At 37.1% G+C, this 25,398-nt stretch overlaps 1 protein-coding gene across 3 annotated transcripts; it reads left to right on the forward strand.

Moving 5' to 3' along the window:
• Positions 1-5,592: 5,592 nt before the first annotated feature.
• Positions 5,593-25,171, forward strand: ELMOD2 (ELMO domain containing 2). Of its 3 annotated transcripts, none has more exons than XM_015585144.2 (9): positions 5,593-5,714; positions 6,781-6,929; positions 8,839-8,867; positions 10,458-10,555; positions 12,172-12,301; positions 13,489-13,622; positions 17,121-17,189; positions 17,984-18,117; positions 21,664-25,171. In XM_015585144.2, the coding sequence occupies exons 2-9, from the start codon at positions 6,788-6,790 to the stop codon at positions 21,807-21,809; spliced, it is 882 nt and encodes a 293-aa protein (XP_015440630.1). In that variant the 5' UTR covers positions 5,593-5,714; positions 6,781-6,787; the 3' UTR covers positions 21,810-25,171. The 3 variants fall into 3 exon arrangements, with proteins under 3 accessions (XP_015440630.1, XP_015440631.1, XP_006906289.1); XM_015585145.2 differs by lacking the exon at positions 21,664-25,171 and adding an exon at positions 18,238-21,199; XM_006906227.3 differs by lacking the exon at positions 5,593-5,714 and adding an exon at positions 5,723-6,604 and having other exon boundaries at positions 21,664-21,809.
• The last annotated feature ends 227 nt before the right edge of the window (positions 25,172-25,398 follow it).

A 25,398-nucleotide genomic window follows, 5' to 3' on the forward strand; every position in this document is an offset into this window, starting at 1 on the left:
ATATTTATTTACCGAGCACCTACTCTGTGCCAGCCACTGAACTAGTCACCTGCTGGTTCTTGGCTCCACTTTTGTATTCATGCTCAGATACAGACTGCACCCCACACACACTCATAATCCTATCAAAAGTATCCAAGATGCAGCCGAAATGCCATTTCCTCCAGGAAGCCTTCAGTGATCACTCATGTATAGAGCAAGCCCTCTCCTCTTTGAACTCTTGTAACACTTAGATCCTCTCTCAGGGCACTCAATCTGCATCCTGTTTAGTTGTCGTACTTATTTTATTTCATCTGCCATGTTATGAGCCCCTAGAAGACAAAGATCATGTCTTATACACATTTTTATATCAAATTCCCCACTGTGCATTTCAGGTTGTGTTACGGATCAAAGGTATTGATTCAAATACAACCCAGTGGTACAACTGAGCTGTATCCACAACTAACCGCCTGCAGTTGCTAACCTTATGACCATTTAAGCCAACAATAAACATCACTCCAGGACACCCAGAAGGTAAAGAAGGCAGGAGCATCCTCAAAGACCTTCAGACTTGCCTTCTGTGATTTGTTTTTAGTGTCACCTTCAGATCATGGGAAGTAGAGAATTACCAGGCTGAAGGTAAATATTTGCTCAAATAATAAGAATGGGAAGAGTGGCCTCTGCGGGTATTACCAGCATTAAATCTATCGAAGCTTCTTTAGTTATCGTCATTCTAAACACTGGTCTCACGACTATTATTAGCACAGAAAAGTAAAGACAGATTTTTCGCTGTGTACATATATAATCCTGGAGGTTAAAATAATCTGAAAGATAATGACTGTTGATAAAATGTTAGCTGTCGTAGCCCCTATTTCTGTTTCAGGTTACTTAGAAATAAGTCATCTGTACCCAGGGTGAGTGCCATCCCTTCAGCACAATTCAGGAAAATGATAGTCCTAAAAGGGAGTTTTATGGACCATCTATGACAGTGCTTCTTCTTAAGCTTCAGCATGCCCCAAAATCACCTGGAAATCTGTTAAACACAGATTGCTGGGCCCACCCTTGGAGTTTCTGAACCTCTCCTGGATATCCTTTCATGGATATTTTGTTGGAAAGAGTCATGAAGTTTAGATCTCGTTCAGCAACAGAAGTGGACTGCGAATTAGTTAATCCTAAAGCAGAGATGCTACCAGCTCATGTGTGTGTTATAACACACCTCAAAGACAGCTCTCAGGACACGAATTCCATTTTATTTGAGAATTTTGTTGTGCAGCTTCCTCTTTATCACAACCTCTTTCTGATATCACCTATATCGTATCAGATCTTAATATAATTTGCCACTCTTAAATTATGGGAATTGTTTTCATTAGAGCCTAACAGCATGCTGGCAAATGGGTTCTCCAACGCCATCACCAGGAACTTTTTGAGTCCAAAATCCCAATGGTCGCCACAAGGTGGCAGTATTACGTTTCAGTCAAAGCCTCCAGTTTGCGTGTACTTTGGTGTCAGAAACTTGTAAAATTATGTGCGAATGTGTTGAAATGGGAGGGTCTCAGCAGCATACTTGGGCTACTTCTCCTTAGATATTTTTCACAGCTTGCCAAATAGCCCTTCGAGGTGTTGTGCCTCCTTTTTATTGGCAAGGTCCTGGGTGGGGGGAGGAGTATTTTATTATTTACCGTTTATAGTAAATAATACTTTTGGTGACCCAAAGTTAGTTTAGAAATTTCACTGATCGTGCTAAGTTCCAAATCTTAGCTGGACTGATTAACCACTCAGCTAGTCATATGTGCCATTACAGCTCTCAAAATTGAGTTTGTCCCTCAAAGGGGGCGATGATCATGTCATCGACATAATAAATTAACTTAAATTTTATGGGGATCATATCTAAATCCAATCTCACCAAATTATGTCAGTAAGGTGGAGAGGTCCAAGATACCCCTGGGGAAGGAACATAAACATATAACACATTCCTTCACGTACAAGCCAACTGTGCGTGACTTCTGACATTGAGACCAAGAACAGAGCAGCAGCCAAATCTATCACAAAAACATCCCAGTCACAGTTAGCTTGTCAAACCTCTTATACAGTTTTGACCATGCCTGGAACAACAGACACTTGTTTAAGCCATAGTACTACCTTGTTTAAAGCTTGACAGTTAACAGCTCTTCCAAGAGCCTTCTCCTGTTCCCAGGGCCACAGAGGACTGATAGAAAGCGTAGGTGGGGATCAGCACTTCCGCTACCATTGTTTCCTAGTGAAACATGAGATGTCCTTCCAGAATCTGCCACTGTCTGATATTTGCTACAAAGGAAGGTTTGAACAACTCTCAGAGCTTCCATTATGCATGTCCAATTAAAACTATATGAAGGGCAGGCTTCTCTGTCTCTTAAAGACATTTGGCTAAAAGCTGGTAGTGACAAAGGTCTTCATCACATCTATTTTAATTACATATTCGGGTAAAGGCAAGAACTAGATCTTTCTTTTTTCTCCATCTTCAGCTTCATAGTGATTCTGGTATGACCTGCCATAACATTTTCCATTTTCATACCTCGACATTGCTTTCCCATTCCCCTGCTGGGATCATGGCACACGTCGCATCCTCATTCAGTGATCCCGGAGAGGTTTTCCACCATCCTCTGCCCCTCACGATGGACTACGTCATATAATCTGGGACCTCTTAGCTGGGGTCAAATGAAGATTTGACCCTCTAGATGATTTTGCTTTTCTCCCACAACATTAAAGGATGGATTAAAATCACTACCTTGTGCTAAACACAGCTTGTTTCCCTTGAGCATCATTGGTTTGAAACTCGTCCAGTCTGGGATAATGGGAACAGATCTGACAGGGTAACTCGGATGAAGTGGATGCCGCAAAACCCATTGCAGGGATCCTGTGAAGCTCCCTGCTTCTCTATTCCCTGTCACCCTCTGACTTAAAAAAAGAAAAAAAAATCACATAATTTTATCTAGTTCAGTGTTTATTTCCTTCGTTCTGGTTACCATTTCCACCGCAGTCCAGTAGCTTAATTCTGAATAACTTAAACTTTCTTTCCATTGGTAAAGCCCATCACTAGTAGCTGTTAGGACAAATCGGCCTTGGCATTCTGTAGATTTCCTTGTTCTCCCATTAAAAGAATCACATGGGGAAACCATACATGAGAGGTTCCCCCTAATCACAGTGTCTAACATAGTGTCTAACATTTCAGGAAATGCCACGATTATCATAAAACCAATCAGGGTTGCCACTGTCCTTAATATTTTTAATGCTTCCACGGAGGTAATCCATTTCACTGTTAGTGAAAGGAAGATAAGATTTTCCTTTCTTGCATTCCAGATTTCACACACTCCAAAAGGGGGCAATGATATTTAACATCGGTCCACTATGGATCGAAGGCCGAACACTGCAACAAGTTGCTGATTAACAGTCAGACCGAACAACTCTTTTCATGAGGACATGGTTGTTCAGTCTGAGAATCTAAGAATGCTGATATTCCTCAGTACTACTCAAAAATATAACCAAACTCCATCACATTGTAGCCTTTGTTTTCCATGTCAGTATATTCAATAAGGCCAACTTAGTTCAGAAACCTAAGTATGTACCACCTTCTCCTTGATGCCAGAATTCTAATTTTTGGACTTAACTACCATTTAGCCAGCCACGTGGAAGAAGAAAACCAGAGAATAAGAGAGAGAGAAAGTCAATCTTTCCTGAGGGACAGATCTGGTTTAACATATCTGTCAGTTACATGCAAATGATTATAGGAAAAGAGAAGAGGCCGTCACATACACATGACACTTTGATGTACAGGGACCTTGCTTCCAAAAAGTTCAGTTCAACCCACTTCTCAAGTTCTGATCAAACAGGTTAGCATTCTCTTCTCCTGGAGAAAAGCATGGATAGAAGTGGACCGGCAGGCAGCACAGACACCGGGAAGAGCTGCTCCCTGCTCCCAGCACAGCACATTGAAAAGGTAAAAGGATTCTATCACTGTGCTACAGATTTATCTGACTTTCTGTTTTATAAAAGTCTTGTGCAAAAATGCAGAGACCCCCTGAAATAGACGTTAATTTCTATTTCTTATTTTGCCAAATTGGCTATGTACTTTGCCTTTCTGAATCTTTTTATGCACCACAAAAAAATTTTCAGTGAGATGATCTTTAAGTTCCCTTCTACGTCTAAGTTTTATGATTTTATTATTATAGTATATGCCCAGATTTTTATTACCAAGTTGATTGCTGATTGCTTCTGTGGGCTTGGGATGATGGCTTATGCACCCTTCACATGTCTAGTGTTTCACAATCAGTACCTTTTAAAAACAAATGTTGGTTGAAGTGCAGAAAAGTGTGCATTGCTGCTTCAATCTGTATTAAGGAGATGGAGGGAATACACATATACACACTTGCATAGAATATTCCTAGAGGTATAAACCAGAAACGAATACTGGTTGCTTTTAGGCAAGGGAGCTGAGGAACCAGGAGTCTTGGGGGGGTGGCGGGAAGTTATTTTCATTATGGAAATTGTCCTTTGTACTTATATTCTGCATTTTCTTTGCTCTTTCTCCTCCGGCCACACTGGCCTTCTTCCACTTCTGCCAAATACACGAAGCATGCTTCTGATTCAAGCCTCTCCCCCTTGCCATTCCAGTGCCTGGAATATTCTTCCTCCATACTCTTCAGGTTCACTCCCTTACTTCACCCCGGATACTGCCTGTCACCTTAATGCAGAGACTCCCCCGATTATACTGTACGTAAAAACTCCCCCTCACCATCCCCCTTACTTCAGCACTGCCTGGCATACTAAATATTTGCGTTTATTTACTGTATGACTCCCTTTTGGGACCCTGCCCGGTGTATATTAGGCAATCAACAAATACCTGAATTAATGTACTGTTTGAGGTTCGATTTGTACAAAATCATGCACATAAATTACTTTCTCAAGAAAAACAACCAGTTAAGGAATAAATATTTGAGGAATTAACTGTTCAATGTTTATTATTATAGCACGAAGTCCAAACTAATTCGCTCAACATACAGGACTTTCCTTATCCAATTTATTAGTTAGGAGCAAGTCATTTATCGTAAATTCCTTTTCCTCATCCATAAAGCAGGACTATTAATAACTACAGTTGACCCTTGAGCAACGCGGGGTTTAGGGACTCAATCCCCCCTGCAGTAGAAAACCCGCGTAAAATTTAAGTCGACCTTCCGCATATGCGGATTCTCAACCGCGGACGGAAAATAAACAGAATTAAGACAAATTTAGGGGAAAGCTCTTTTGTAACCTTGACGCTATATGACAGTTACCAAAAACACACTGCTCGCTCCGCGCTGGAGTGTAGAAAAGAACACGGTTTCAACTCACACAGCAGACAAGTGGTTTAAAGCGAGAGAAGTCTCCAGAGCCGCGCTTAGGAGAGACAACCTTTGGCGCGGGGCGTGCCTCCAGGTAGCCGTTGCTAGGGAAACCGTCGGCGTCCCTAGAATCCGAGCACGCGCGCCGCGGCAACTCTGCGTTAGCAATTGGTGGAGCACGAACCAATCGGAGGAGGTGGGAGGGACCGGCGCGGGGCGGGCCGTGTCCCGGGGAAGGCGTTCCCGCGGGCTCGTTCCCTGACTTCCGGGTCGCGGTGCTTGCAGGGAGCGCTCTGCGAGTAGCGTCGTTTCCGTTGCCGGCTGTTTGCAGTTGGGGAAACCGAGGCAGACTTCAGCTCCCCATAGTTCTTCCGCTCCTGTGAGGTGGCTGCTGTTTCTTTTCCTCTCGCCCCGTGCTGCTTCCTTGTGCGGGCTGCGCGAGATCAGCGGCGTCCCACGGAAAATCCGGGGGGCGCCCGCGACCGCAGGGCTTTGTGCAAGCCGGTCCCTCCCACTCGCGGGCAGCGCGCGATCTGGGCTCCGCTGGGCTCCGGAAAGGGGACTCGGTGCAGCGACTCCCCGAGGTCTGGGGAGCTCGGACACCGCTTGGCAGTTCTTTTGTCATGATGAGCGCGGACTAGATGGGTTCATTTTAAAGTTACAGTTCCACTCATCTCTGATGTGCACTTTTTTCTGCACTGACCTGCGGGGATTTGAATTTGACAGTCCCTAAGGCCCTAGTCTAGAGACGATGTATCTGTGGGAATGTCTAAGACAGGAAGGAGATGAGCATTTTTGTTTGTTTTTAATTTCTCGTTTGCATTGCCCCCACCGTGCTTCATCTAGGAGCTGAAGATTTCTCTTAAGACGTAACGATTCAGTTTTATTGAGGGCGTAGTTTATTACTCTTCTTTCTACCCTTCACCTGTTGAATGGAAAATCAAGAATTAACCAGGGCGTGATCTACTTAGTGTTCAATTTGTACACTTCAATTTGTAGGCCATATGTAATGTTTTTATTTACTGTCATCACCTGACTGTAGGACAGATGTAACGAGTTATTCACAGGAGTTAAGAAGAGCTTTTTCATTATAATAACAATTCTTATATATGGTATATTAGATTTAATTGTTGCTTAGTTGGGTTCCTTTCGTTCATGAACTGTTGAGCCCCAATTCTCAAAGAGTGAGAAATTAAAATAGGAAACTGATTTTTACAGTTAATTTTTAAAAAGTGATAAATTGACCGTTTGATCAGCCATCATTTAATTAAATGGTACGTATTCCACCTGTGGTTGTTTTCTTAGATTCCTAAACACTACTACAAAATAGACACGTGCATAATAGATATTAACATTAATTTAGGATTTGATGAGTTGGATGAACTAATTTTTTTTCCATCTTAAAATCCAATTTAAGGTCTTTAAACTTGTCATATATTTCCTTTTCCAGGAAAAAAATGTTTATTTCTTTGTGGGAGTTCTTCTATGGGCACTTTTTTCGATTTTGGATGAAATGGCTCTTACGACAGATGACTGGAAAGTGTGAATTGCAGCGAATTTTTGATACCTGTGTAGGTGCACAAAGGACACACAAGATAGGTAATGTTATTCTAAAAAGAATAATTAAAAACTAATAAAATTTTAACTGAATATTTTTTCTCAATACTCTTAGTCACCGATGCACTCATTGTGTGTTCATAAAGTCACTTAAGCTGATTTTCCTAATCTTTGAAATCTAGTTTTGAATCCTTCCAACTCTAAAACTTTCTTTTTCTTTTATAGAAAAAGAAAGGGATTATTACTTAATTCCTCATCTGTGCAAACAATTATCTTCTCTGGCTCCTGAAATTCATCAGTTGTTCCTTAGATAATAGTTGCAATTTATATTCTAGAGAAAAACCTCTATATTTCTATAAGCCCTTTGAAATTTTCACTCAAGTGCTGGGAAAGTGAGCGTCTGGATCTAGATCAGTTTTTATACTTAGCATCCTTCATAAATCTTTTAATCCCTTATGTAATTCATGAAAGGACAGTAACAGGTATCCAGTGATCCCTAGGAAAGCTTATTAGACTCAAACTCTGCGCTGTCCAATACTCTAGCCAGTAGCCACATGTGGCTGTTGAGTACTTGAAATGTGATTGGTATGAATCGAGATGTACGGAAGTATAAAATATACACTGAGTTTCAAAGACTTTATATGAATAAAGAATGTAAAAATATCTCAGTAAAAATATCTCCGTTCATATTCATTATATATTGAAATGATACTTTATATATATATTGGGTAAAATATTAAAATTAATTTTGTTTTAGTCTAATACAGCTACTGGAAAATTTTAAAGTACACAAGTGGCTCACATTTTGCCTTGTATTATATTTTTGTTGAACAATCCTACTCTGTTACCTTCTGGAATTCAGTAAGTTTCAATGCATAGTTGAAAATTTTGCTTTAAATTGGAACACAGACGAGTGAGAACTGTGGTAGAAGTCCTTTCTCTTTGTCCAGGATAAGGAAGACCAGGGATCAGCTGCAGTTTATGCTCACTATGTTAAATGGAAAATCATGACTTAATCAGACTCTCCTTTGTGTTGAACAAGTGTGCTACAACTAAGAAATCCACCCCTGTGTCATTTAGGGAGTGAGTGTTGGTATCCAAGGTAACGTGGGAAGGATGACAGACTTAAGCCTCAGGGCAGCTGGATGATTGAAGGTTAATTACTTCCCTAGTTTTCTCACAACTTTGTGGCTGACTTAAATCACTGTCTACTCTTTTCATTTGCCCTTTTGACTGCTCTGAGAAGAACAAAGTACCTCTTGATAAGAAATCTTGGCAGTATTGGTTGGTGTTTTATAGTGTGGGAAGAGAACATATGTTAAGGCCTTACTTTGTGGCAAAAGCATTTTTCTCAAATTTTTCAAATTGCTGAGAAAAAGACCATAGTAACTGTGCTAAAAATTTTAAATAAACCAGTAGAAATGTACTCATTCTTGAAATAAGAACGGAGAAGCTATTTGTCTGATTATAGCATGGTTGGGCAAATAAGCTAGTTGTTTTATTTTTTGCCCCTATGTTGTATGATTCAGTTGCTAGCTCTTTAGATCTAAAGGCTTACTGCTTAAGGTGTTGAAGAGAGCTCTCTCACTGTCGTCTTAAGATTAGTTTCTGGGGCCTGAGTCATCCTGAGGCAGCCATGGGTGAGTTCGCGATGGTTATTGATCACTTGGGGATCTTCACAGAAACAGATGACTTTGGAGAGCTTAGGTTGACTTCACCTCTTGGATTATAGTATATTGTATTGGGTTGAGGATTTTGGAATCGTATCTAGTTCTCCATATTGTAAGGATGAAATTTTAAGATGTTTGCTATTTAATGTAGAAATTGTGTCTTCTAGAACTATTAAGTAATTTATCACTGGCTTGATATTTATACTTATTGTCTATGGAGTAAATTCACAAACAGCATTTAAGTAATGGTGTTTTTTTTGTTTTTTGTTTTCCCATTTCAGAAAATTCCTTGACATACTCCAAGAATAAGGTAGGATCATATCAAGGTGACAATTCTAGAAAACTTAGCTGGGAGATACTTTTTCTTTAAAAGAATACCTCAGTTTTAGAATTAATTATTAATGTCCTACTAGAAGAGTCTTTGCTCTAGAGTATTAAGTGAAATTTTCCCACTTTAGAAGTAATATTCTATTTTTAAAGTATTTTAATATTCTATTTTTAAAGTATTTTCTCTGTGTGTGTGTATGTGCGTGCGTGCGTGCATGCTACTCATGCACAAAAAAGATATTTGAATAATTTGTCCTGGGGTTTTGTTTATTTATTTTGCCTCAAGACTGGATAGCTTTTGGGAAAGCAGGAACTTCTTTTGGACTATGTCCTTAGGAGAAGTTCTCATGTGAGAGAAAAGCAAGCAGTTTGGGATAGTTATATGTATTTTTTGATCCAAAGTAAGTTATACCTCATGCTATATATTAGTCAGCTGTGTAACAAACACTTAAAATCACAGGAGCATATAACAATATGTTATTTATTTCTTGCTCATGTGTTTGTGGGCCAGACTCTTTAAGCTGGTGCCAAGTTTGGGTCTGTTTGATTGTCTCATTCTGAGACCCAGGTTGGAAAGATAGTACCTGGAGAGTGACCTGTGAAAAAAGAAACATTCATACTCTGAATATACGAACACAAATGTACATATATTTGTCAGTTATCTCTTATAGGCAAGATATGAAAAGATAAACTAGATACAATCTGTCCTCAAAGAATTTTCTACTTAACATATAATAAATTAATAAGTGTCATGGAAGGATTACAGATAAATTATTAGAGGGATTCCAAGAGAGGAGAGGAGGTTACTTTCACTTGAATAGAATCAGGGAAAGATTCCTGGACCTGGTCTGTGAGCTAGCTTAAAAATGGGAAGGCTCGATAAATTTAGAGATTGAGGAAAGGAGTATTTTGGATGAAAGCACAGGATAAGCAGAGAAATGATTGGAGTATTTTGCCTAGAGTGTAAAGGATAGTCACTTACAGAGAGACAAGAGTTAAAGAAACTTTAAGGGTAAAGAAGGCCCGAACTTGCTTGTTTATTGAAAGGAAAGACCCAGTGGTCATTTATGGGACATATTATTTAAGAAGTCTGTTTTATATGCATAGAAAAAAGACTAGAAGGATATATGCTAATCGGTTACCAGTGGCTATCCCTAGTGGTGAGATTACAAGATTATTTGAGTTTTCTTCTTCATGCTCTTCTGCATTTAATTTTTTTTTTTTGACTTGTGTATTAAAATTTTTTGGACATATATTTTTATTCTGTAATTTTTCAATTTTATGCGAAGTGCTTTATAAGCACACTGTGGTGGTAGCTCATTCGCCAAGAACTCATCAGCTGAGAACCAGTTGATTCTCAGTTAAGGAAGCCTTCATCTAATATGTCATGCTGCCTCTCCTTTAATTAATTAAATAATTGATTGATTTTAGCCCTAGTGAGAATTTAAAACAAATTTGGTTTCATTTTGCATTTTAATATCTGCATTTTAGAGTTGACTAAATACCTCAAAACTTACTGTTCTTTTTCAGCTCTAAGGGATTTTTCTCAATCAGCTTTTTGTCACATAAATAGGTTTTACAGAAAGCGACACTTGTTGTTCAGAGTGAAGTGGACAGATGTGTAGATGACATAATGAAGGAAAAGAATATCAGCCCTGAGAAGGATGCCAGGTATGCTGTTTTCACAGTAATCTTTTTTATTGTGCACCTACATTCTGTGAATTTTAGAGATCACACACAGTTGTAAAACATTGGACAGGAAGGGGTTGTGGGGATCACCTCAGCCTGTCCTTTCACTTCAGTAGATGAGGAATTGAGGTCCAGAGAGGTGAGCGATGGGAGCAGAACCAAAACCTGTATCTCTTCGTTCCCAGTCCAGTGCTATTGCCAATTTACCATCTGCCTTCTTTAAGGTAACTTGCCATTACTTTCCCAAAGTTAAATAACTTCAGCTATTATATCCTGCTTGTTTTTCAAAATTCAGTTCCTCTGTCCTCCAGGAAGGTCATCCCTGGCTCCTCCAGGGTGAGTTAAGTGCCCATGCTCTGTCCTCTCTCAGAGCTCTCTGTCCCAGCATAACTCACTGTACTGTTATCATCGGTTAGCTCTTGTTCTTCCCCTAATAAATTCTAAATTCCATAAGAGAAGGAGTTGACTTATTCTGTATTTATGTTCCCAGTACCAGTACGTTGACTTAGTGTTTAGCGATATTTTTCTCTTTATTCAGCATTTTCTGTGTAAATACAGAGGAAGGAGCAATTTATTTTGGCTGGAACAGGGAAAGGTACAAGAGAGAACTGTGAGGATAGTTCCACAGAAGAGGTGACATTTGAGCTGGACCTTGTCGAGTGGGTAGGGGAAGACATGCCATGCAGAGGAAGTGTGCCAACAAGGCACAAAGTGCTTGGATATCTGGGAATGATGGAGAGTCCTTTGTACCTGGGGCTTTGAATTCATGCAGAGCGGAGGTCAGAGATGAGAGTGGAGCGCCTCACTGGAGGTACGCTGCAGGTCTCGCGTGCCCCACTGAGGGTTATAGGTGTCCTTTGGGTTTTTTGTGTTTGTTTTAGCAGACAAGCTACATTATCAGATACGTATTTTGAAGAAAATGGAGGATGGAGGGTAAATTTGCAGATGTGGAAGTCTAGTAGAAGGAATAAAGACACAGAGGAAATATTCAGGCACGAGATTACAAAGCCATAAATACATCAGGAATAATGAACATATGATGATTGCTTTGAGGGATATTTCAGAGACTTGGGGGACTTTTGATGTATCGTTGACGGGGAGAGGAAGGCGGGAACTCGGAGGGTTCTGGCTTGGGGGTCTTGTGATTAGCGAAGTCATCGATGGGCTTAGAGACTCCCTTAAGCACGTTTCCTCAGAGAAGACAAGCTGTTGTATTGGAGAGACCTGAGATAACCTGTCCTGGAGCTGTTTGTTATATAGGTACCTGAAAAATTAAGTCCATTGGTGACACCTGGCAATAAAGATTTGGGAATGTATGAGATTTCCCAGAGAGAGCTTGAAAAGAAGAGGACAAATCCTTGCAATTGCAAAGTTTGCTGTTTCTACGATCTCTTGTCCTCTTTCTAGGCCCTGTTTACATATCATATCCTATGTGATACTTTACATTTTGTGTTTAAGGAGGCCGTTGTTGCCTATAGTATTAAACTGAAATCCAAGAAATGGTTTCTAAATACCCACATGAGCCACAAGCTATGGAAGGCATTACTTTATTGTGCTAAGAAGATATTTTTAAAAAATAATAATTTTATCATTTTTAGTTTTAAAATCTGCATGAAGGCATGCTTACTGCAGATATCCGGTTATAAACAGCTCTATTTGGATGTCGAAAGTGTGAGGAAAAGGCCATATGATTCTGATAACCTGCAACATGAAAAGCTGCTTCTCAAGGTAAGTTTTATTTTCTGCATTTGGAGTTATTGAACACTGGAAAAAGAAATTAGACTTCAGCTGATAAGGTCTGTATGCAAATTCTCAAGGTTTATACAGCCATCCAGTTTTTTGCCCCTTGGAAAATTTTATGATGTTGGTGAAAGATTTTTAGTTAACTATTTTTATAATTTTCTGATAAGCATCATCCAAATATATTAAATGCATTTTATTTTAATGCTTTTAATTCTGAAATAGGTTATAAACATTTAAAGGGAGGTCCGTTAGTAATAAAAAAAAAGGGACCAGATAAAACCCAAACTAATTATTAGATTTAGCTTCAGGGCCAGAGGCCTGACTTTGTTTTAAAGCAAGGTCACAAGTCTTCACCTTTCATTTTAGGTAGCTGGACACTTTTTTTTAGCAGTCTTTTTCTCAAAATGCCTGAAATGGGCAAAAATGCAGATATTTCTGTTTTGCAAATTTCAAAAACATTCTTAGCAACTTTCGTTAAGTCTGTTTTGCTTGATGACTTGTGGTGTCAAATTTAGAAAATGGTTAAATTTTTTAAACTTTATTTCACATTGATTAATTTGTTACTGTCTAATACTTGATAGCTGTCTTATGTTATCTTATAGCCAACTGATTTTCAATCTTGGTCTTAAGGAATATATTTACTGAGTCACATTATTTTTTTTTTCTTTTAAAACCGAAAATTTGTAAAATAATGATCATATGGGTTGAAATACTTATCAGTATTATTTCGTCATGCTCCCCTCCCTGAGACCTATTTTCCTGCTCTGATTAGGGACTAATCACTCACAGAATAGAGCCTGCTTAAGTCTATAGTGTCTGTGGCAAGGGCCAAGTGCATAACACTGTTCTCAGTGGAGCAATTTACCAATTCTGGTGTATATTTATTCGTACTACTTAGAAAATAAAGCCACCTTATTGTTTTAGATTTTTGTGTATTTGTTACCATTTGAAAATTTATGTATTTCAGTCTTTTAAATTGGAATAAGTATAATATTATTTTTAGGATAATTGAGAAGTTCTCTAAACAGTGTTTGTCGAACTTGTGATTTGTCTGCAAAAGTTGTTTAATTGAAAGCATTCAACTTACTAGTCATATCAGCTAGGAGAAGGAAAATGTCTTTGTAAATTAGGGACATCACTATTATTTGTAATATGGAAGCATGTTTGTACAGCTTTGGGATCTTCTGATGCCCACGGAAAAGCTGAAGGCTAGAATCTCCAAGCAGTGGGCTGACATTGGTTTCCAGGGGGATGATCCCAAAACAGACTTCCGAGGCATGGGCATGCTTGGACTAATCAACCTTGTGTAAGTAAAAATAAACTTTCTTCTCTAAACAAAATTACATGTAACCCCCAGTCTAGTTTCATACTATTTCTGAATTTTCAGAGCTGCAATGCTAAAGGTATTTATTAAATTTACGATGTAATGACATTGGAGATATACTTGTGTGTGCATGTGTGTGTGATTTCTTTACCTTTCTTTTTCCTTTCTCTTCCTGGCCTCGCTCCTGATGCTCTTCAGGAGTTACTTACACTCCTTTCTTACTCTTTTTATCCTCTCGCCTCTTTTCTCTTGGCTCTCTGATTACATTTTGGGAAATGTAACCAGATAAGATGATAATGAAGTCCCTTCATTCTTATTCTTTGCCATATGTGGCAAGTGACCTAAATCCCTGAGTCAAAGGTTATATGGACTCTTTCCTTTTTCTTATTCTTGAGCACATGTATGAAAATAGGTAACTAAAATCAGAATTGATAGCACAACTGTTTTAGAAAGTAAACGAGAAGATTCCTTTCCTTCTATAAGGATAATCAAATGAATAGATTCTAGCATTCGGGTCTGTCCTTGAATTGTTTTATAGACTCTAAAATACCTAGATTGGGAAACCTAACCATTCAAAAAGTTTGGATAGCTACTGTGAAAAAAATGGGTCCTGAAATTGAGCTAAATTATGTTAATATTGAAGAAAAATATATCTAGGTCAATATGGATAAAGCTGTTTTGGGGGAAAATAGAAGACACAGAGGGTTTCAATATATATATATTTTTTCCAGTTACCAAAATACTTAATTTTCTGTATTATCTAAATTCGATGAGTATGAAAGTACCTATAAGTCTTCATCTCAGAGATAAGCAAAACACAGTAGTCTTAAAAATAATAATAATTACAAAAAATGCAATTGCTAGTTTAACGCTTTGGAATTTCTATTTGGAATTTATGTAGAATAAATATACTCTATCTCCACTTGGAAAAATTATTAAATATTTTAAAATGTATACTTTGGAATTTCTATTTGGAATTTATGTAGAATGAATGTACTCTATCTCCACTTGAGCTAATTTTGTTTTTAATCATTTCTAGTACATCAATGGCAATCAAATAATTATTAATACATATATGTGAATCTTGGTCATTTTTCAAATTAGTAGATACTAATCTAAATAGAGTAAAAATATCTGTAAATCATTTAAAGATCTATCAGAATCCCTTACTACCATCTTCAATCAAATCCTATTAAATTGTTTAAATTTTAAGTGTAATTAAATTCTTAATTACACTTCATTATCATCTTATCTGGTTACATTTCATCTAAATGTAATCAGAGAGCCACTTGGAAAAATTATTAAATATTTTAAAATGTATTATTTTTTAGAACACATGAATTTTCTGTTTTTATTCTTTAAAGACCATCTTTCTTCCTGGTGCTAGTAAGCTACGCGAATATGTGAACCGACTCACCCGCAGATATACACTATTCTGGTATTTCCTTAACTTTTTCTGAGTAACCTTGCTTATGACTCTTTTCCTCAGAAATCAAGATTTTTCAGCATTTGCAAGAAGAGAGTTTAATTATGCTTAAAATTTAAATAATTTAATAGGATTTGACTGGAGATGGTAGTAAGGGATTCTGATAGACCTTTAAATGATTTACAGATATTTTTACTCTATTTAGATTAGTATCTACTAATTTGAAAAATGACCAAGATTCACATATATGTATTAATAATTATTTGATTGCCATTGATGTACTAGAAATGATTAAAAACAAAATTAGCTCTAATTCCTCTACAGTCATGTTTGTTGTCCTGTGTATGGACCTATGACACTTCAGGATCAAAATAAACATACAGTCAGGAAGTAGGTAAGCTTCATGTAATTAAAAAGACTTTCTTGGCCTTCGTCATCTAATCTCTTGAGACGTTTTATTGCTTTGAAGGATAGCTGGTGGTTTGATAGATAATGATGCTTTAGGTAAATGAATACTGAAGCAGGTGTAGACGAAGAGAGGATATTGTACAGGGAAAGAATTCAGAGACTAAACAAATCTACATAGATAAGGAAGCAGAAGTAGAAAAGTAGAAGAATGTACAAGTTAAAGCCAAAAATGTATGTAGGAAGGGAGAGAGGAAGGGAGGGAGGGAGGAAGGGAGTGAGGGAGGGATGGAGGGATGGAGGGAGGGAGGGAAGAAGGAAAGGAGAAACTCAGAGCAGTATATAAAAAGAAATAGTTTTCCTTATTTGCATAGATGTTAATATATTTCTTAGATACTGTTAAGGTGGGACTGACTAAATAAGTTCAGCAAAGAAATTAAAAGTTGCTCCGTGTAACAGATTGAATATTTTGAGAGTAGCTGGATTATTGAAAAACTAATATAATACCAAATTGTATTAAGAGTATTATGTTAAAAATGAAATAGAAATATAAATACTAAGGACATTTTAGAGCCAGCAGAGGGATAAAGTAGATAAATTAGAGTATTTAAGGAAAGCATTGTGCTCAGGACTTTTTCCTGTTTGGGGATTTACAGATCTCTTTTGAGAATCTGATGAAAGCTTTGTGTATTTTCTCCCCAGAAAATGTACACACAGAATAATTTTTGCATAATTTAAGGCGCTTCATGGGTCCCCTTTCATGCATGGATGATCTTTCATTCATGGACTTCTGAGTTAACAACCTCTGTTTTATGAGTTGAAAATCAGAGCCAGTGAAGGAAAATGGAAGAAAAATGAATCCACAGAAGGAAAAATAGGGAGGAAGATTTGGTTAGAAATGTGTATGCTTTATGAAAATTTCAGTGATTATGCCTTCTAAAATTTAAATAAACCTTGCAAATCCATTTTTATTCTATTTTTTATCCTCACATAAACATCCAGCCATATATATATGAACTAGTGCATTATGAGATGATCCAAAGGTTGAACAGATTGGATTCCTTCGAGAACTCAGAGAGGTCGCATGAGTACAAGCCAACGGAATGTATGAGCCTACAAAGAGATAGCTTTAGCAGACCTCTCTGTTTTGTGGCCAGTGTTTTAGTTAGATCACTGATCAAGAGAGTTTTTTCAATGCAAAAGGAAGGCTATTGACTTTCTTCTGATTGCACTGAAAATGACATTAAATGATACAGACTTGAGTTACAATAGAAGGAATGAGCCTAGTTGAAAGGAAGAGTGCCCCAATGGGTACACATTGACTATTTTATAGGAATTTAGAACAAATAAACAGAAGAACTCTATTTTGTTTTTGTTTGTTTGTTTGTTTAAGGTGGGTAGAAAGTCTCTTGTTAAATCATTTATTTGTTAAAATACTTTAATTCTTACCAAGGGTTCATACTAGATAGGCGTGATAGCTCAGAATTAAATTTTGATCAGAAGCATTTCTGAGTAACTGAAATGATTTGAGATGAAGATCAGGATTTTTGTACCAGGACTATCATTTTGACAGCTTTTTAAATTGCTTCTGGATCTCTTCAGTTTGAATGACATATGTTAATTTAATTATTTTTCTTAAACTTTTAAAGATATTTCAGTGAAAATTACACCAGTGAAGCTCATCAGATTCTTTCCCGTTCAAATCATCCAAAACTAGGGTAAGCTGGATGTATTAAAGAAACTAATTTGAGTTGAATTTAAGTTGATTAGATGATCTGAATTTGAAAATATTCAAGGTGTTTTTTAAATGAAATTATTTTAATTAATAAGAACATAAAGGATATTGAATGTTATATTACTTTTAAAGCTAAATGTGATCATAAACCAATTTTGTATGTCAGTAGATTTTATCACAAGATATAATTTATCTATAAAGTGGAAGTATGGACCTTTATAAAAATTTTTGAGATTTGAAAATAGGAGTAGGAAGTAGCTTTGGAATAGGAATGGGAAAATGAGAAATAGCTTTGAAAATTGTGAAGTGAAATGCAAAATGAGGTAATAATATTAGGTTTGTCATTATTATTTTATTTTTATATTCCAGTGATAACTATCTTTGAAAAAACATTATAACAGTATTACATTATAAAAATAAATACCCTCATAACGGAAGAGAAAATGTCAAATTAGCCAACATATTTTAGAAGTCACTGAGAACATACGTAGTACTCCTTTTAATTTTTTTTAGGATTTTGGATTTAGACATTAATGTGAACAGACTTTTATTTTTATTTCTTAGATTTTATTTCTTAGATTATATCCAGAAAATCAGATAGCCTCTAAAGAACATTTTTTAAAAAATCTATTCTGGTTTATTTTTCTTAATATATAGAGAAGATTGTAAAATCAATATTGTGTTAGAAGTGGATCAAAGTAACTTTTTTCTAATTCTTTGCATAATTTTAAATTTATGTTTGGCTAGCTGGTATAACTGGTACTGTTTCTGACATAGGTATTCTTATGCAATAGTTGGAATCAATCTGACAGAGATGGCTTATAGCTTGCTGAAGAGCGAAGCTTTAAAGCTTCATCTCTACAACTTTGTTCCTGGTGTCCCGACAATGGAACACTTCCACCAGTTCTACTGTGAGTATTAAAAGGAGTGAAAACTGGATATTTTTAAGAGAGTTTTTAAATCATTAGGAAAGTGTATTATATGATGCCTCTATCACGCATATGACTTATGCTTGTCATTTTATTGTTTAGGATCTTTGGGAAAATGGAAAATAATGGAAGATGGATTCCCAAGAGTTTTTCGTACTTCGGTTTCTATATTTGCTGATTAAAAAGATTCAATGAGGCAGTTTTGTTTTTTTTTTAACATTGATGCAAATTTCGTAGTCATGCATGCCGTTTTTCTGTAGGGATCCATTTTCCATTCAACTATGAAATGAATTTTCTCTCTTGAATACTGGTTAGTGAATGCTGCTGAGTCAAAGACAGACCATTTAGAGATTATTCTGTTACTCTTGTAAGGAAATTTAATTTAGAGGAACTCTGTACCCCTCCTTTAGTTCAAGACCAGGTTTTCTTGTGTTGGGTCGGGGCTACTTGATAACTGTTCCAGTCATTGTCACCACCATGAACTTTGTCATTCCATTAACTTTTCTCGGGATGGTATTCGAACACTGAAGTTTTAACTGGAGGAACCCATTTTCTGAGGCTACTGCTAAGAAGTAAAGAATTCAAATTTAGCTTAGCTTTTATACTGCTCTTGATCTTTTTCTGTCTTTAGAATGTCAGTTGCATGTTGAGAGGATACAGGAAACTACTTAGATAATAAATGGCCAAATCATAACTTCTGCAACTCCATGATCGAAGGTGTCATCCAGGTCTCTTTTTCCCATACTGTCCCGTTTTTACTTAATCCTTAATTCCAGGTTCGTCTGCTTCCCGAATTTCTCTTGCGTCGGTCTACTTTTTCCCATCCCCCTTATATCTGCCCGACCTCGGGCCCTCGTTACTAGGTTACTGTAATCGGCCTTTCACCAGTCTTTCTATGATGACCTTCTTCCGCTTCTCCGCATTGAGGGTATAGTTGTTTAGAATGAAAATCTAGTCATTCTACTCCACAGCCTAAAATTCTCCAAAAGCTCCCATGACAAGGCCCGGTGTAATCCATACCTTGAAAACCCCTCCAGACTCATCTTTTGCCGCACACCAACTCCCCACGGTCTAAAATTTAGGCTCACTGGTCTTCTTTTAGTTGCGCAAATATATCATGGTCTCTTACTATTCTATATTCTAGATCTTTCATCCAGCCAGGAACACCATTCCCGCTCCCTCTGTTCCTTTCCAGGTGACACCTACTCATCTTTCAAATCTCAGTTTAGATGTGACCTTCTCTGGGAAGTCTTGTCAGAGACTTTGTTCCTTCAGTTATCCATTTTTCTCTCTATTACTCATCTTTCCTTCTCTGTTGTAGTTTTTCTGTCATACTATAGATCTGCTCTCTATCTCCCATTCATTCATTCCCTTGCTCTCTGGCAGATACTGTTGTAGGCACTGGAGATACAGCAGAGAATAAGGCAAAGTCTCTGCGTTTGGGGAGATTTTATTTTCAAAAACAAAACTTTCCTTCAGTGTAGTGTCCACCTCCAGATGTCACTTGATTTACCTGCAATTCTTCAACATAAAACTTCTGAAATAAGTGCTATTTCCATTTCCTTGCCTTCCATTTTTTTCTAACTCGTTTCTCTCCCTGCTGCTCTGCTGAAACTGGATTTTTCAAAGATGCAATCTTTTTTTGTTGCCTAATCCACTTGTCATGTTTTTTTTCTTCGTATTACTGCATCCTTTTAACAGCATGAGGCATTAATGGCCATGCCTTTCTTCTTGAAACGTCATCTGGGTTTTCCTGATGCCACACTCTCTGGCTTTTCTCCTCCCCGACTGGCGTTTCCGTAAACTTTATTGCTGACTCCTCATCCACCACCTTACGAATGTGGGAGCCCCTCTGAGCCCAGCCCTGGGCCCACTTCTCTCTAGCCTTCATCCTCTCCCCCGAGTCATCTGATCCCATTCCCTGTTTGATATACCGTCTGTGTACTAGCGATACCAAAATGTATGTCTTCAGCCCACCCTCCCTCTGTAGCTCTGGCATTTGTGCGTCTAGACTTCTTTTTTTATTGGATAAGGATAACAGATCTTATGGGGATGGTTACACAAAGCAGGAGCCCATGTGACATGTTTTCAGATGGAGGGACAGGTTTTTCACATCCCCAGGACTACCATTGATTCTACCTGGGTAGGCTGAAGATCCTGGCAGGTGTGAGATGCTTTTCTATTATTGTTCCAAAGTTGTCATTGGTGTTTTACTTAGATAGATACCCTTCCAGCCCGTCCTGACTTTATTGGGGGGTTGCTGCTCCTGGATATAAACGATGAAACTGGGTCAAAATAGCCCCAGTATATCTCTCCCTTAGAGACTGAGACTGTGTCTGTTTACTGTGAGCTGACAAGAGCCCCTTGCCCTCAACCTGCCTTAGCTCAGACTCAGCCAGTTTCCTTTTTTAGGTGTTAGGCATTTTGAACAGGTTTCATCCAAATAATCTTCTTCCTCCTCCCTATTCTCCAGTTCTTTTCTCTCATTTTATTGCTGGGGAACCATTCCCTCCCCCTCACTCCACCCAACCAGTCTTGTTCGATTTCCTCTCCTAAATCTCTCATTGACTCTTAGCATAGGGCCCAAGCTCCTAGGACTTTGCTAACTTCTGCTGATATTTGTTTTATGAATTATGCTTATTTAATGCTGCCCCTTGAACATAGAACAAATATAAAAAGAAACAGCCAACCCCTTCCCAAATTAAGCAGTTTGCCACATTTAAGTAAATACGGGAATGTGATGAGTAGGAAAGCAAAATCACCTCTGGCCTGGGCTGTTCCCCCAAAGACGGCCACTTGAGCATCTTCGGCTGCTGTCAGCCCCATGCCCTCAACACCATCGTCTTTTTAGCTCCTGTGTAGGCAGAGCATCAGAGTCACAGCTGAAGTGACAAAAGTCATTATACCTTGAATCCAAGGAGGGTTCAGGGGTGGTTTTAAATTCACTTTTTTTGGCTACAAATATAGCTATTTTAATGTTTATTTTCATTAAATACTTTTAACATTTTGAGAGTTCGTTTGGCTACTGTAATAAAGATACTGAAAAATAAAAACGTTAAGCCTATTTAGTGTTTTATATGTTCTTTTAAAAAAATAAAAGTGTTGATAGTTCACTGAGAACAGTAGAAATTTATAAATCAAATAAAAAACAACTTTCCTGTAATTTATCCTTGTCCAGCACTTTCTCGTTAGTTCCATTTTTTTGTTTCAGGGGTCTTTGGGGATAACTTTTTTCCCTTAGTTTCAAGGTATCTTTTGACAGTGTTATATCTCTTAAGTTTAAGGGATTTTATTGATTTTTGAGATGAAAATGTACACTAAATATTTTATTAAAATTGCTGTTTATTTCGAACATATAAAAATATTTCTTATAAAGTTCCTCAGGTTTCTCAGAGTTTTAGATGATCTCTGGTTATTCTATCCTAATGTGGAATTTGAAGGATGGTTATATGCTTTGAAAATGAGATGGTTTGGATATGATATCACTGTTGAACACTCTATTTATATTTGATTTTTCTTTAACTGCAGGTTACCTCGTCTATGAGTTTGACAAGTTTTGGTTTGAAGAAAAGCCAGAAAGCATTATGTATTTCAACATATATAGAGAGAAGTTTCATGAAAAGATTAAAGGACTCTTACTGGATTGTAATGTATCACTTACTTTAAACATATGAATCATACCTAGTATCTTCTATTTCTACCACATTTTGCACACACGACAGAATTTATATGTTGTAATAGAAATTATCTGATCAATGACACTGCTTATATATACTTTCCTACAGAAATAGTTCAGAAATTCTATTTAAGAAAGCTAGCGGACAATCAGTGTATGTTTACAGTCGTCTGTACACTGTCCTCCAAAGGCACCGTGACCTTCCAAAGAGCCCTCGAGAGAGCCGTGTGGACTCCAGTTTGGAACTTGGGATTTAGCCTGTTTAGTATAAAAGTACCAATCAGGTATTCGTATTAAATTGGTTGATTAAAATGTGTAAAAATCAGTTTTCGCTTTTATGTGTTGTAACTTTCAAGTTGGTATCTTTGCGAAGCTCTTAAGTATTTTTGTTTTCGAGTTTAGAAATGATCGCTCTTTATTTTCTTTCTCTTGTTTTATGCGTAAGTTAATTAACAGGGAGAATAGTTCTTTGTGACTGTCTTTGCGTCTCAGTCACACGTCAGCGTTGCTTCAGTGCGAGCATAGGTGCGTCAGAGATCGGAGGATCATGGCCTTGTGGATCTCTCCGATTATTCAGCGTAATAGATAATAAGAGAATGACAGTATTGGTGACTAGCTTTTTTTGTTATTTTAAAGCTTAAGGACATTTTCTTATTTTCGATATTTGCTTTCTGTCACTTATAGAAAAGAACCTTAGTTAGTGCTTGGTGTGAGAGCTTTTTTGGGGGCTTCTCTACTTGCATGTGTTTATGGAAAGAGATATTTGCTAAGAAGATCTTGATTGTATTCAAAGGACAGTTGTTTCAATAAAGCTGTCTTTGAACTCGAGCAAGAAGAAAACATAAAGCTTTTTAAAAGTCTCCATTAAACATCGCTGGTTTATTTTACTTACCATTAACTCTCACCTCCCTGGTGTTTCCGGATGGAGATGTGTGGACTTTGTGGATATTCTCCGAGCTAACAATCTGTGGGATGCTGAAGCAGCCTGAGGGTGATGATTGTGCATTTTGTATGGTTTTATTCTCCCAAAGTCTCAGGAAGGCAGCAAGTATGTCAAGGATTATATAGTGATGAGAGTCCAATGGGAACAATTTCTTCTTTGTGTGTTTTAGACATTTGTACTCATGGCAGAATTAAGAAAGTTTAAAGATAGGTTCATCTGATTACTAAGTTCTCTCTAAATCCCACGGAAACCAGCCTGTTAAAGACATAATTTAATCTAAAACATGAAGATAGCTGGTAATCTTTTAACATGGCATGTATCGGGTGTTTAAGGACTAGCTCTTATGTGATGTATCAAGACCTGAGACTTTGAAGTATTTATTCATTTTTGTTGACAAAGCTCTTCAAACTTGCAAAGAATGGTAAAAGAAAAAAAAATCTGATTGGAAAATAACAGATGCAGTGTTGCTATGCAGTGTTGATAGATTAAAAGCGCCTGCATTAAAAGTATGATTTTCTCAATAAGATAAAACTGTTTTTAAAATTGGGTTCATTTTATTCCAATAGTGGCAGTTTAGCTATCCAGTATTATATCAATTTAGAAATTGGTTTCTTGTAGGGGAGTTCTCAACCTTGGGAGTATCTTAGCCTAATTTTTAAAAGTATTTTTAATGCTTTATCATCCAGCTGGAGTTCTATGAGAAGTAGCAAAATCCTGATAAAGATCAAGTGTTAACTATTAAAGTTCATTTTATCAAGGTGTTTACTATTACCTGGAAAATAATCCTGTTAGTCTTTTAATTTTTGTGCTGAAAATACTCATCTTTATATTTTGATCTTTCAACAGCTGAGATATTGAACTGATTTAAACCTGTCAGTATGCTTAATAAAACAATGACTCAAGTATGGAAATGGACACTTTTTAAATAATTTTTTCTCTTTCTAGGGAGGAAAAAAAATCTTTTTAATAATATTTTTAAAATATCATTAGAATGTTTGCTCACTAATATGTTCTTTAAACCCACCTCTGTTTGTACAATATAGATGTTGTTCTGTTTTTGCTGAAAATAATCACTAACTGTTTCAGATAGTTCGATAGTGAATTGGTCTAAAAGCCACCAACAAATTCTAAGGATTGATAGCTTGGAAGCCAAGCTAAGTGTCACCAGTTGTAAATTAGTATGTAACGTGAGCCTTCTGACTTTTATGTGATAAGCGACATAGATGAAAAGAAAAATGTGATAATTGTATCTGCTTTCCTACTTTTCCTTGCTTTCAACATATGTATGTTAGAATTTTATGTAGTCTTAAAATCCATATTTAGAATCTTACCTTTTTCTATAGTAATAACTACCAGAGTAGCAATAGAACGAAGTAGTGGGAGAATTATCTTTGTTTTAGCATCAAAAAAGTGAATCAGCGTTGAAATGAATTTTTGTGTGTGCCAGATTAAAGAGAGTGTGCCAGTGACAAGAATGGTCTAAAAATATAAGTACGGTGGTTGTAGTTCAAATATGTTCCGAAAGACAATCTTTAAAGAATGGGAGAAATCAGGGGATATCAATATGGTGGTAGAGTTAGATATACAAATCAGTGTCTTACTGGCACCAGTTACGCTTTAGAAAACAGAATCTTTTTTCTTGAAAATGCCCATCCTGATTTCTATTTAAGAGCTACTTGGATTTGTATGTATTTTTCTATGTGAAAATATGTGTACTCTTCATTCTTATTCCAACGTTCATAATTGTTTTATGTACCATTTCTCTCCTTTGCGTTCGGTCAGATAGAACTTGGTCAAATATCTGCTCAAAGGAGCAGCATTGCACGAGTGTGTAAAGTGGAAAGCTCGAGCGAGAGCAGAGAAGATGGCTCATTGTCCTGGCACAGAAGAGGAGAGGTTTGGCTCTGAGGGCAACTATCCTTGTTTACTGTCCTTCTTGAATTACTGATGGGGGAGCAACAGTGATTTTCTCAGGATAAATGGTCTACCCACCTTCTCTATGAATAAGTCTGGGGAGGCTTAATTTAATTTTCACATATATGAACCTCTTCGCATCAGCAATTTGTTCATGAAAATTCATGGAATTGTTAAGAATCTGAGAGAAATCATGAGTGAGCTTTTTTCTTTTCCCCCTAGCTTCAGCTTTTGACAAGAAAAATTTTAAATGTAATGCAGGTAAGACCCAACTATTGCGTTACTATGAGAGGGTGATTCTATGTTTGAATACTGTTCAGATATTCAAAAACTATTTAAGCGATAGCTTTTCTGGTGGAAAAAGTGCTGGTTGACAACCTAAAGAAATAGATTTTTATCTACTTCGGATAAAGCAATTAACTTCTTATGTAAAAGCAATAGCTGAAATGTGATGTCGTTTTGTTGGGAATGTTGTGAGCAAATAAAAAACACGTTCAAACTGTTGTGAGCCTTTCTGTTAATACTTCTGCTCTCTTCCGTGCTCCCCATCCCTTGTTTAAGTCATTTACGTTCATGAAACAGTGCTTTTCTTACTTAATCCTTTAATCATGTTTCTATAGAGTAAATCAGAATATACAGAATGTGTGTGTGTGACTTTAACTCATCTACTGATTACCTATTTAATATGTTATTGGATAAGAACCATTGGGCTTCCTGGCCTTTCTGCTGC

This window comes from Pteropus alecto, unplaced genomic scaffold (genome assembly GCF_000325575.1).
Source record: "Pteropus alecto unplaced genomic scaffold, ASM32557v1 scaffold50, whole genome shotgun sequence".
In the NCBI taxonomy this organism is placed as follows: Eukaryota; Metazoa; Chordata; class Mammalia; order Chiroptera; family Pteropodidae; genus Pteropus; species Pteropus alecto.

Excerpts from the sequence above, each read along its gene's own strand:
- ELMOD2 (XM_015585144.2), top strand. The coding sequence starts at position 6,788 with ATGTTTATTTCTTTGTGGGAGTTCTTCTATGGGCACTTTTTTCGATTT. Across the intron at positions 6,930-8,838 it reads ACAAAGGACACACAAGATAG|AAAATTCCTTGACATACTCC; the intron begins GTAATGTTATTC and ends TTCCCATTTCAG. Across the intron at positions 12,302-13,488 it reads ATGAAAAGCTGCTTCTCAAG|CTTTGGGATCTTCTGATGCC; the intron begins GTAAGTTTTATT and ends ATGTTTGTACAG.